Source organism: Periplaneta americana, chromosome 12, assembly GCF_040183065.1.
Source record: "Periplaneta americana isolate PAMFEO1 chromosome 12, P.americana_PAMFEO1_priV1, whole genome shotgun sequence".
Taxonomy (NCBI): domain Eukaryota; kingdom Metazoa; phylum Arthropoda; class Insecta; order Blattodea; family Blattidae; genus Periplaneta; species Periplaneta americana.
This window is the reverse complement of record NC_091128.1, coordinates 161,611,115-161,624,412: the sequence shown is the minus strand read 5'-3', so window position 1 is coordinate 161,624,412 and position 13,298 is coordinate 161,611,115. Positions and strand designations below refer to the sequence as shown.

General features: G+C 38.3%; 1 protein-coding gene across 1 annotated transcript; it reads right to left on the bottom strand.

Annotated features, from left to right (window-relative positions):
* Positions 1–1,979: 1,979 nt before the first annotated feature.
* Uvrag (UV-resistance associated gene) lies at positions 1,980–13,122 on the bottom strand. The gene is made up of 8 exons (XM_069842408.1): positions 12,521–13,122; positions 12,168–12,423; positions 7,426–7,702; positions 6,884–7,185; positions 5,647–5,819; positions 5,095–5,318; positions 4,846–5,016; positions 1,980–3,226 (listed from the first exon to the last, which is right to left on the bottom strand). The coding sequence occupies exons 1-8, from the start codon at positions 12,602–12,604 to the stop codon at positions 2,074–2,076; spliced, it is 2,640 nt and encodes an 879-aa protein (XP_069698509.1). The 5' UTR covers positions 12,605–13,122; the 3' UTR covers positions 1,980–2,073.
* Between the last annotated feature and the right edge of the window lie 176 nt (positions 13,123–13,298).

Sequence of the window (13,298 nt, the reverse complement as noted above, 5' to 3'; positions counted from 1 at the left end):
ATGAAGATCATGTTTTGACTAGAGTAGGGTTAGCCAGAGATAACAGATGAATTTCAAGGAATTATTGTTCTATGCTAATGTATTCTTTTTCTTTGACTATTACACTTTTACTACGTCATACTACTTTTGACCAATAAAACGGTACGAAAGGACGTATTTCAACCAATCATGGCTGCTTATCGCACAATTTTATCGCGTCCCTAGCATTTGTTTCTTTGTTTGCCAACATTTCGAACTGCGCTGGTCTGGACGTCAAAAAAAAAAAAAAAATAAAAACAGAAAATTTCAAACCGCTCCAGTCGATGCACAGCAGTTTCAAATATGACTCGCATTGGCATTCAAGAACAAGAATTAATAAAGATCACTGGTCTATGCACCTTCCCTGAAATCCTATTTACAAATAAATGAAGAGCACCATTCGGAAATCCTGAATAAGTTGAGGAATAAACCATGTACATCAACGAGTTCCACTTCTTTTAAGCACACGTCCAATATAAAACACTAACACCAACCACTAAAACATTCAAATTTGAAAATTGTACTTTCAATAATTGTTTCTTTTAAAATTATTTATGTTTATTTTTTATGTCATCGTTAATTAAACCTTTTCTTGTTTATTTCATCATCCCTAATTAAAACTATTCCAAGACTTATTAGGTTATGTTATAGCTTCTGCTATATGATATTATGGATAGTCACGTATCAGAGATTGTTTAATACTAAGATTTACTAAAAATCATCTGTAAAGTGACGTTGATTACTGGGATCCGGATAACTGAAGTGGAATGCAACTGTTTTCATAAAAATGAAACTGAATCAACAAAGCCTTCTTGACTAGTAACCGTCTACAGAGTTCAATGAAGATTCCATAGTTGCCACACCTGATAACATCACATTATCATAACCGTAAACAACGACCATAACACACCACATGCATCTAGCGTAATATTTGTAATGTTGAGATGGTAAAATAATACATTTGAAGGCAGTTGTATTTTCGTAAGTCAATTAATATTTTATTGTATTGGAGTACTCCGTTACTTCTAATCTTTATATACTTTCTTCTAATCGTGTAATAGTCAATTAAATCCCACTCGAGTTTTGATTCTCTCTAGATAAATCAAAACCTCTAGTGGGATTACTGTTGATAAATTGACAATGAAAAACATTTTTCTTAAGACAGCCAATTGGACAGAATCATTATTACAATCACTTGGTTATGTGGAGCAGTCTTGCAGCTTACACAACATGAGATCTGGAATGTGATTCACAAAACTGTTCAGAACATGAAGATAAAAAGAAAAACAATGGAAGGGATACTTCTCTATTACCACATCTGGCTAGCCCAACAATACCGGTAACTTTTTCAGTGTAAAGAAAAAAAAAGTACAGACTTGACAGTGGATATTATTCACCAAAACAAGTAAATAAATGATAAACAGGTTTAAAAAAACAATGTCATAAGTTTTACATAAATTTTCACTTGTCGAAGTTGTAGGATAAAGGAACAATACATCGAAAGCGAATGTAAAACATAAAAATAAATGTATCATTTTAATATGTTCACAATGCTAAGGTCAGAGAACACCATTTAGCATTCAAGGCCGTTCAATGATTTAGAGACGTTACATCAACAAACTGTCTATGTTTTTCAGAAGATTCGCGAGTAACCAAAAATTCTCAAACAAACTTGTGAGGGGTGAACACTGTAGAAACCACCAGACCCATACACAGCACTTGCTACAGCAATAAACTTGTAGGTGTGTAAGTGTGTGTTTCTAAGAAGCGTTTTACTTATTTTGACGAATATCTATAATCTAAGTCTGTATCCCTTTCCTCTTTACACCCTGTATAAATGTTTCATTCACCTTTGAATAATAATATTTTTTAATGTGTAGAATAAGGCTTTTTTTGACAGTGAATTTCAGATAACATAACAGAAACTTCAAAATTAAAAAGATAAATAATAAGTCATTGCATATTTATCATCACTTTATTTGTTTTGATCTGGACCCCTGAACCAGTTACAGGTCAAATCACATATTGGTCCCTTCAAAACAATAAAGTTCTGCATCACGATGGGTTATCTTCCAGACAACTGCCGTGTCTTGTCCTCACCAGATTGAAACTTGCTGTCCTTTGGGCCAATGCCTCTGTTCTCCTTGTCAGAACACTGTCCACCATAGAGCTCTCGAGCATATCACCCAGGCCTGCCAACTTCTCGAGCTCACTATTTTCCTTACTTGATAGTCGTTTCATCCCCACTGTCTCGAAACAACCCTCCCTTTCCAGCTGAGTATCTGCACCATTCCTCTCTAGAAACACACCATCTCCCTCCGATTCAACATCATTACCATTTTTTAAGTTCGCATGTGAATTAATAGTCAAAGGATACTGTTTCATATTGTCATGCAGCGTAGAGCTACGCAGTGAATTTACGTGGTGTTCTTCAACAGAAGACTGCACACCCCATTCGTCACCAAGACTTGAAGCACTTTCAACCCCACTGTTGTGCATCTTCTCTTCACAGACAGAAGGTTGTGACTTTCCATTTTCGTTTGACTCCGCCTGCCCCGTTAGCCTGTTTCCATTGTCAGTCTGCGCCACATCTGGTTCTACACAGTCCTTGCTACAGTTTTCGGTCTCCGTCACCTGAACAGCATGGCTGTGCTCTGCATTGTGGAGTACGTCCAAGTCGTCATCAGAACAGATTGGAGCAGGTCCATGAGCTTGCCAGTTCTGCAGAAAATGCTTCTGGGCTTCATCACCCGAACTGATGGTGTCATGGTCCCTTTGCACCACCAACCTGTCCCGCAGATTTCGAGTGAGTATCGGTTCTGACCCTACGTGAGACAGGTTACCAGAAACTCTCTGCTGCTTCATGATGGTAGCTGCCGCAGGTCTCAGAGGGTCTTCTGCTTTCTTGATTTCCTCGTATTCGTCTAATCCTTTGTCTAGTGAGTAGCTGAGATTTGTTGTTCCACCAGTCACTGCAAAGTCCTTAGCAGATTGGACCTCCGGATCGCTGACCTTCATCTGAAAGGCCAGCTCTGAGTTGCCCATCGACTTGCTGACTCTGTGACCCTTCTCAAAGAGCCGGTTGGAAGCTGCCAATGGCTGCCTGCGGAGAATTCCTGCTTGAAGACTCCCAACTGGACTTGCATTTTGCGAAGAACTGCGCAGATCAAGGGATGAGCCAGACAGCGTTCGGTGGTGAGTCTCCAGCCTGGAAAATGGATAAAGTCATTAACATGATTAAGTATGATTTGAAGCTTTCAAGGTGTTGGAATATGGTGCGAGATTTTTAGACACATCCAGCTTTTTGGAATTTCGCATTGACTACATATCAGGAAAAGAAGAACTTATCTGTTGGGTCTGTTACCAAGAGCTACAAACGGTTGTCTTGTGATCAGAAAGGTCACAGTCACAATAATATGTTAAACTAGAAAATAAAGAATAGACAGCAGCTGACAGGTCAAAGGCACATTGCACAACAAAATTATTTTTGCTTAATATGCAGCTCCGAAACGTTGGATGTCTCTACAGCTATGGCATGGTACAAAAATATTAAAAAAGAAAAACCAGCAGTGACTCACTAATGCAGTGAGTTAGACAGTTTATGGATGTAGAACTATATCTGTCAGTGAGGATGGTTCTGGGCAAAACTGATAAAAGAAATGTTTGAATGTATGGTTGACAGAGTTAACATTAATGCTTTGTCAGTGCTCTGAGCAATGTATGTGACCCCTATACAATTTCGGCTGGCTAGTGGAATGGCGTTTACAGAATGTACAGTCTGCATGGCCATCACTGGGACCTGGTGACCATCTTGCCCCGTCTGGTGTTGTACAGCACCCGGATTCACTGTTTGTAGACAGCTGCAGTGACACGTCTCGCTGTTGTACAGCCACAGTTGTGCAGCTGTTGTTTGCTGTCTCTTATCTCTTGTACTCTGCAGTGGTGATCTTAGGTCTTGGGATGCCCTTTTGTCCTGTTGTGATCATTTACACGTTTGCATTCTCTCAATGTTTGAATTTCGGCATTTTGAAAGTTCACAAATTTTCAAGACTACTTTTTGAAAATAATTGTTGTTGTTTTCTAATGCCAGGCATTTGACAATAAAGTCATTTGACCTCTTACACTCCAATATTTTTCAAAGATATTGTCATGGTTAGCCACTGACGCACAGATTTTGAGATGTTCCGAATCCATTTCTTGATTTGAGTTGTACAATGGACAGTTAGGGGACTGATATAATCCAATTCTATGCAGATGCTTGGCCAAACAGTCATGGCCTGTTGCCAATCTAAATGCAGCTACAGACGATTTGCGTGGTAAATTGGGAATCAACTGTGGATTATGATGCAGAGAGTTCCATTTTTTCCCTTGAGATTGTGTTATCAAATTTGCTTTTTGAAAGTTGAGGGTCCAATTTACTCCGAATTTTTTTCCGTCTATTTAATCAATCTCATTGTGCTCAATCGATCTACACTTCAAACGTCTGAATTGGTTCAGATTTCATGGAATTATGAGCATAAAATGGCCTCCGAAATAAAGTTTTCGAGGCATGATTCGCCCCACCCATCTCGCCAGCCTTGAGAGTTCAACCGATTTCGTGCGAATATTTACTGTTCCTGGACTCCTTTGTCTACACGATGGTAAACTTTTCATTTGGTTATGTTATTTGTTCAAAAGGTATCAATAATTCAACTGTAACACTTTTTTGGACATATTGGCGACCAACCGTGCCAAATACAAAGACACAGGTCTATGTAAAAAAATTTCGCACCACATGGCGACTGTTATACTGTATAAAACTGTACTTCATTACAAATACTGACTTACATATTGGGACCAGGCCTAAAGTGCAGAAGTGCAGAAAGATTTGGTAGTGTGGCTCGGAGATCCTGGGTGGGAAGATTGAAGTACCAGCGCAACTGAGCTATGTTCTTGTTGAGCAGATACACACCATAGTTGAACTCAAGCTTATCTTTACCGCGAAAAAACAATGGAAACCTGGAATATAACAACAGACGGTGAGAGAAGAGGAAATCTGAAGAAACACGTGCGCAGGAACACAGACCTGACACTTACTCCCTGTCTTTATCAGGTATCTTCTCTGCCACGTAGTCCACAATCTTGCTGCGGGATCCAAAGTGAATTATTGGGTATCGAAGTGGTAACTGTAGGAAAACTGAAATCATCTGCACAAGATGAGCTGCAAATCCTAAAGCAACTGAGATCATAACCTCATCGTTACCCGGAAAGTCCTCAGAATTAGGAAGATGCACACCACAGATAGTGAACTTGTCTTCTGCCTGGGAACACAGAACAATTATGTATTACTATGTAAAATCACTTTATTTATCTGTATTAACTTAAGAAAAAAAACACGAAAATGACAGACAAGTTTTAAGTGTATTGTGAAGTGTAAAATGCTATAATTTCACACCTCTAAATATGTACCGGTACCATAAGATTATATCACATTTCCCACAACAGCAAACTACCTTAGATGGAAAATACATTTAATGAATGTTCCTCATTTCCTTTTTATGATAGGTAGGTCCATTGTGACACATTGTTTATCTTATCTATTCTGTCATATGATAGATAGAATAACACATGGAAATTGTTGTTACATACTTGCACAATTGGGTAGATGAGGTTGAGTTCTGATATCAATTGTTTTCGACGAAATGTCAGCTGGGCATTGGTATGTAAGAAAGCCTCTCGCATGTCTACAAAGTTCTTTTTCCATTCCTTCAGGTGTTCCATATCTTTATGTAAATTCTGGTACCTGTCCATCAGCTTTAAACCTGTAACAAGTTGAGAAAACCAAAAATAGAATATTATACAAATTAAGCACCATTTTCATCTTAATGGCTCTTTGCATACAAACTGTGCTATCGACATGTAAGTCAAGCAAACATTGTTCTTATCATACGTACTTAGGATGCATTTTGTACTTCACAGTCCACTAACCATTTTCTCACTTGAGTTGGTCCTATTCAACGGCATTATTTCCATAAATTTCTATTACTAAAGGGCAAGGGTGTACGCAAGGGGGTGTTACCAGATTTGAAACCCCTCCCTTCAACTTAAAAAAAAATACATATTTAGATTTGAATATTTTTTTATTCCATGCATGCATGTTTCCCATTACAGCCAATTTCTACTTCAAACATTCTGAAAAACTGGTTTATTAGTCAAACTAGATAAAAAAAAATGACCAGTCTCATGGTCTAGTGGTCAGAGCTTCTGTCTATAGTTCATGAGGTCCCGAGTTCGATTCTCGGTTAGAGCACAGGAATTTTTCCTTAAAGGGGATTATTCCTGTGTTCGTCCATGGTCTGGAATTTAGGTTAAGTTTAGATTTAAGACCTCTCCTGGCACCACATTATCATAATCATCCTATCACACCATTGGGGTAATGTAACTCCGCCTTCCAGGCGCCCCAACCTCAGAAGTGGGTTACAATTAAGCCACGGCCAGGAGACCAGAAATGTCGAAAGACAACCTGGTGGCATTGGATAAAAAAAAAAAGATAAAAAAATGATATCCTGGCACATGGTGGAATATCCAAAAGTATTCTTCTGAACTTAACATTTGTTACCTTTAAATACTATAAACATGATTTGTTCTTCCCATTAGAGAAAGTTCTTTGACAATTATACATGCAAATAATGCCAAAATATTTTTTCTCTTTTAGTTTATTTTGATCATGGTGTAAAAAACCAACAGACACAAAATAGACAATCTAAGGAGTATGAACGCCAGAATAAACGAACCGTAATTATGGTAGACAGTTGACGACATCTGTTTCGCAATTACAATCAGGAACAGGCCGAAGCTTAACCACACCTCACAGAAGCAACTGTACCTCTCTCGTGATTGTTCTCCAACAGAACTGACTTCGTCTTCTCCAGTCGCTGCAGCTCAGTCTGCTTCCTCGACTTCTCGTAGCTCAACATGGACACCCTGAAGCGCACCAGCTCCACTTGTTTCCTGACGCGCATCATTTCCTGTCGTTCAGGAGCTTTGGGGCGACTCTTGTTGAGTAGGCGACGCAACACAGCATTCTCCCGTGACTCATTTGCTGTGAAACCTCCAACAGAAATCTTTTCTCGAAGATTCTGTGCTGCTAGCATTTGTTTCTTGATAGCCTGTTGAATTGTGTGGAGCCTAAAACATATGGGTGATGGAACAGCCATAAATAAATGAATAAATATACAGGGTGTACCATAAACTTTGGGATACTCCAATAACTAACATATTTTAATGTATCTAAGAATAGTTTCGTATTTACATTACAGGGTTGACCAAAGTCTACCATTTGGAGTAGTCGGAAATTATACAGTGTGTTACAGAAATTCGCAGTAATGAAGTTATGTTCTTAAAAAACGTTCGGATAATGAACGATACCTGAGTAGAAGGTTGACATTGTAGCTAGGCCGCGCATCTGCAGCACTCACTACTACAGAGGTGTTCCTGATTTTGGGGGGAGCAGCTTCCTTCAAGCACTCAGACGCTGTGAAGTAGCCCCCATGCATGTGGAACACAATTGTGTTGAGCTTGAGGACAGCTGGGTCGAATAGCAGCTTGGGGCCGAGGTACACCAAGCCACTGAAGTATACGCCCCACACTGTTATCACGTGGTCCTGCTCCCCTTCCCGGTGTAGCCACAGTCGCACAACAATGCCTGCAATCACATGTTTGATAGAACATTTTGTTTCTATTATTGACAAATAATATGACATGTGCACAAACTTAGGGGTGATTTATATATTAATAGCTTATTGTACTTATTTTTGCATTTTTCGTTAAGATACTTAGACTATGTTTTTCTATTTATTTCATTCACTACAAACTCGTTGAAAAATGCACATCTTTTGCTCTTCACGATGGACTCTCATGACTTGAGAGGACATGGAATAGCTCACGGATACTGGAAACTGGAGCTTCTTTATGGCTGTATGCACTGGTAATGGTGTAGCGGCAACTTTTTAAGCAGAAATAAACATTTCAATCATATTTTAGTGTCTTTAATTTTTAAGGACAGTACCGACACCAATGTATACATTATTGTATCAGAAAGGTTAATAATAAAGTATCGGCCACCGGTGTGGCTCAGTCGGTTAAAGCGCTTGCCTGCCGGTCTAAAGTGCATTTGGGCGCGGGTTCGATCCCCGCTTGGGCTGATTACCTGGTAGGATTTTTCCGAGGTTTTTCCCAACCGTAAGGTGAATGTCAGGTAATCTATTGCGAATCCTCTGCCTCATCTCGCCAAATACCATCTCGCTATCTCCAATCTCATCGACGCTAAATAACCTAGTAGTTGATACAGCGTCGTTAAATAACCAACTTAAAAAAATAATAAAGTATCTGGACCACGAGCTTCCCCAACAGAAGCTATAAATCAGTGGTACACCAGGGATCGAACCTGGGTCCACAGGATTTTAAGTTCAGCACTCTAGTCACTGAACTATCATGGCGGCCATTCAGAACATCATCATCATGATTGTTGTAGTTGTCATTATTATTATTATTATTATTATTATTGTTATAACTATTATTATTGAACTATCTTAGTTATATATTAAATTAAATATTACAGTTTTAACGTAAACAGAATTAGCTTTAGTCCTCCAATATTAATTGTAATTAGTCCTGTTCTCTGTGACATTAATTACACCGTAATTAATTTTACTTCTTTAATTTTTAAGGACAGTAACGAAACCAATGCATACATTATTGTATCAGAAAAGTGAATAATAAAGAGTAAGTATTATTGGGGTACCAGTACTGAGTTTATTAATAACAATATGACAGAGCAATAGCATAAATAAGGTACAAGAGAAACGAACACTCTGAGAAAACTAATTTCTCCAACTGCCACAAATCTCTCACAGCTCCGACCTTTGCAGGAAGATATTATGTAACAAAGCCAAGAATAGGGCTAATAGAATGAGGTAAATTTAATTTATTCTTGAACAACCCTCAAGGACTATCGAACATGAAGAAGACATAAAAATTCTTTCGAAATTAAATAAGCAAAGCCGAAAACAAATGTCACAATTCGTTGCTGCTAAGGGAACAACCCTCAGAGTTCGTCTAGCAAAGGTGGAAAAAATGAGAGTGAACTGGAATAAAACTGCCTATCACACTACTAGATTTTGTTATGTTACAGTCCCAATTCTCTCACATTATATCAATTTCAAATAACAGAAACAAGTTTCAACCACATTTAGAAAACCACATTATAATACTGTGTTCTGGTGTATGTCTCTCTTAATGTTTTATGTAGGCGTATGTATGTATGTATGTATGTATGTATAGTCCGACCATCGGATCTGTGCCCCCGTAAGATATGCGAACTGAACCTTAATTCCTTTTCAGCCTCGGCAATTCATTTCTCCCCCTGTATTCCTATTTCTCTCTTTTCTATCCCTCTCTCTTTCTCTCCCCCACTACTCACAATTTTGAGCCTTCTTGTGGGACAGTTTATTTGCACTTGCAGTCCAGTGTTGTCAACTCAACATGAATACTGCAGCACGGAGTGGTGAAAGAAATATTATTAAGCAAGTAATAGCATTTTGCATAAGTCAATCAGCGTCATTAGACCTACTTAAATTAAATTATGAATAAGTAATAATTAACCTTACAGTATTATAAGCAATATTCAAGAGACATGACACTGTTTGACGGAAGTTTGGCAACATCCCTATTCGGCAAGGTTCGTGGCCTGCTGTTTGACGTAGTGGGAGAGAAACGGGTAGAATGGGGTGAGTAGAGGCGTTAACTTTTCCAAGAATGACGACAGCGCTGAAGGGGCATAGATCCGATGGTCTGACAATATGTATGTATGTATTTATTGTCTCTGAAAACCAGACTTCACACGATCAATAATGTTGATTGTATAACTATGGTACTGACATTACTTTCAACATCATTGACAGCTTTGTCCTCATACAATCTTTTTTTTTTTTTTTTTTTTTGGTATGCATCTTTCCATGATCAATATGAAAGTTCGCTTCTACATGATTAAAATAGCCACAGACCTACAAGCACCATGAATAAATGACTAGAACTTTTGTTACTATAATGCAAAAACATTAAAAATAGAATAATCAGAAGTCTCCAATTTCCTGGGAACTCACACCCTCTGGTCAAAAAAATTCCCCAGACAGATGGAGTATCCACAAAGAAAAAGTGAAAGTACATACTGTTAAAGTTATTCTTTCTTTCAAAACAAACTTCAATTTACCATGTGAAGAATTTTGTGAAAAGTTGAGTAAAAATGAGATGTGTGCGTGTGTGTCTAATGCCTACCCACTTCACTGATTCGGGTTCCGCATACTGCGGATAGATGGCAGGACTGTGACCCATTTCAAGTTGCACATCACTTTGGCACACCACGTTATGCATGATGTGTATCTGTAAGAATTATGTCATGTACTAGGGTGAGTGTATGTGTAGTGTAGGGAATGGGTGAGAATGATGATGGTGAGGAAGGGGAAACCCGATGCTGGCACATAGCCTACTCCTGTCGAATAGCACCAAGGGGACCGTTAGGCTTAACATCCCCATCTGACGGACGAATCATTATCAACAGTAACATATGCCTCCTCTTCATATGCACTGCAGAGAGATTTTGGATTTAACCCAGGCATATTAGTGCACAATTTAGTGATTAGAAGTTGTGCACCGCCATCTCTCCTAGACCCAAGGTAGAAATTTTACATGCGGTTTTTTGCAAAATGTTCTACAACTTCCAAAGATTTGTTTATATCCAGTGCCCCTCTGGTTTCCTTCAGGATGTCAAGGCAATATTCTTATGTACCAGTAGCTTATTTATCATCAACCACTATAATGTTCGGGTATGAGGCTGGGAGATGGATAGGCCATGGAGGACCAATTGTCTGGCCTCCACGCTCTCCTGATATCACACCCAAGGATTTTTTTCTTTGGGGTACGTCAAGAATTGTGTGTCACACTCTTCACAGAAGGATAATTGAAGCTATGCAAACTCTTGATGTTGATATGCTGCAGCTTTCATGGAAAGAAATGGAATAACACCTCGACATTCTGAGACCAACCAGAGAGGCACGTGTTGAAGGTGCATCAAATGTAAACAAACCTGTATGAATTGTACAAAATTTTGCAGAAAATCGAACTGTTCTATGTCATGCGGTTTCAGAGTTATGAGAAACTTTAACATGTCTGACTATGAAACGAGAAGATGCGAGTTCAAATCCTGGTTGGGACAAGTTACCTGGTTGAGATTTTTATCGGGGTTTTCCTTCAACCCATTAAGAACAAATGAAATGCTGGGTAACTTTTGCTGCTGGACCCTGGATTCATTTCGCTGGCATTTTCACCTTCATTTCACTGAGTTGCTAAATAATTATTGCAGTTGATAAAGCATCGTAAAATAAACCAATTAAAAAATAATTGTAATGGTAACGGGACTTTGAGTACACATATCTATTTTTTCAGTCAAAAGGGGAGGAAAAATGTATTCTTTTACTCCTGTTCTTTCGCATAGCTTCAAAATACTTGGGGTGTACCTACTATAAATTGTAACATGAGCTGCTGCCAGAAAATTGAAAGAAGGATAGCAATGGCAAAGGAAGCTTTTATGAGAAAAGGAGAATCTTCTGCGAACCTCTGGAAAAGGTCTAAGTAGGAGACTAGTGAAGTGCTTTGTGCGGAGTGTGGCAGGGGCAGAAACGTGGACATTACGACGAAGTGAAGAGAAACGATTCTCATTAATTGGATAAGCCCTAACGCGCTTGTTCCTTGCATCTGTGTATGATTTCTACAAATAGTAACATAAGATCTTCCTCAGACAGGGCTACCACTGAGGTACAAGCAAGAATGCTTTTGCTATCTTTGCTCAGAGTTAAAGAGCTTCCGACAAAAACAGCTTTGCTACAGACCAGAATTTAAAGTTTCCGACAATCAACCTCGGCTTTGGCTAATGCTTGTTGACACCACGGAGAACTGTAAGAACAATTGAAGTAATATATATTTATCGTTTGCTTTCAATATTGTTTTTATAAAATATTCGCAGACATAAAATGACTACTGTATTCTAGAATACAAGAATATTATTAATATTCTCATTTCCGTAACAAGTATTACATAAATGATTAGGTACATACCGTTTACTGCTGCATTTACATGGCATGTCAAATCTCCTACTTCAATCTCTGCCCATTTAGGGTTGTCGCTTTCTAGTTTCTCGCTTGTATAGAAAGGGGCTGACATTGTGGTAAGATGAAGAGTGTAGTAAAATGAGGCCTTCAACATTTCTGATTTGGATTTCTTGGTCTTCATATCTTGACATTTTCCTGGATTGTTTTTCTCATTTACACAAACATTGTATGCTATGATTTGAATTAAATTACGAAGGCGAAGCTAAAATAACAGTAACAACAAATATTAGTTCCGAGTACATACACACGAATATAATATGCATTGTATAGGAAATATTAACCCAACACGCTTTCCTCACCTGCTGTGATATTAAAGGAATCCACTCCTTCCATCTCGCTGTGGCTCGTTGTTGAGCGACGATTTCTGGAGACTGATAAAACATACTGCGTGTCTTTTACGTAAAGAGTAAACAAACTACCAGTACTTCATTTCAAAGGTTTTCCACATCAGTCAAATGAAACAAGTTGTATTATACGCATTACCGTATTTTCAGACTGTTTATTACCTTGACACTACGTAAAATTAAAATTACTTTGTTTATTCAACTTAATTTGACAATACTACTATTTTATATAACACTTCTCAATATTATTCGGTTGTCGATATATACAGATACGTCCCACCTTGCATGACCACCAGTCTTGTGACTGCTATCCAGTAAGGTGATATACCTAAACGTTAAGAGGATTAGAACTCTGCATGTCAGCTGGTTTACATAATGTGCTAAGTAAGATTACATGCACTGCTTAGATGATGAAGTCACAAGCAACAAACAGCTTGTGCTCTTGTTTTCTAATAACATCTCCATATCTCGCTTATTCGCCTTTGACAGCAATCTAGCAGAAGAATATCTGACATACGAAACTATCGAGCGAGTTCGGAAATGTCTATCAATAGTTGTATGAAAGGGAAATTTCATTGTCGTTATTTCATTATAATATAGGCAGATTAACATGTATTTGAGATGAACTTGTTTGCTACACAAAATAATATAATACGTTAAAATATGTTAGGATAATACAATTTCAGTTCCTATGTGTTATCCATTCACGTTCACAGTTGGTTCCAGAAACGTT

What these genes read in the sequence shown, in the direction of transcription:
- Uvrag (XM_069842408.1), bottom strand. Translation starts at nt 12,604, where the DNA reads ATGTTTTATCAGTCTCCAGAAATCGTCGCTCAACAACGAGCCACAGCG. An exon ending in TTCCTTTAATATCACAGCAG is followed by an intron (nt 12,424 to 12,520) that starts GTGAGGAAAGCG and finishes CTGTTATTTTAG; the next exon opens with CTTCGCCTTCGTAATTTAAT. An exon ending in AATGTCAACCTTCTACTCAG is followed by an intron (nt 7,186 to 7,425) that starts GTATCGTTCATT and finishes CATATGTTTTAG; the next exon opens with GCTCCACACAATTCAACAGG.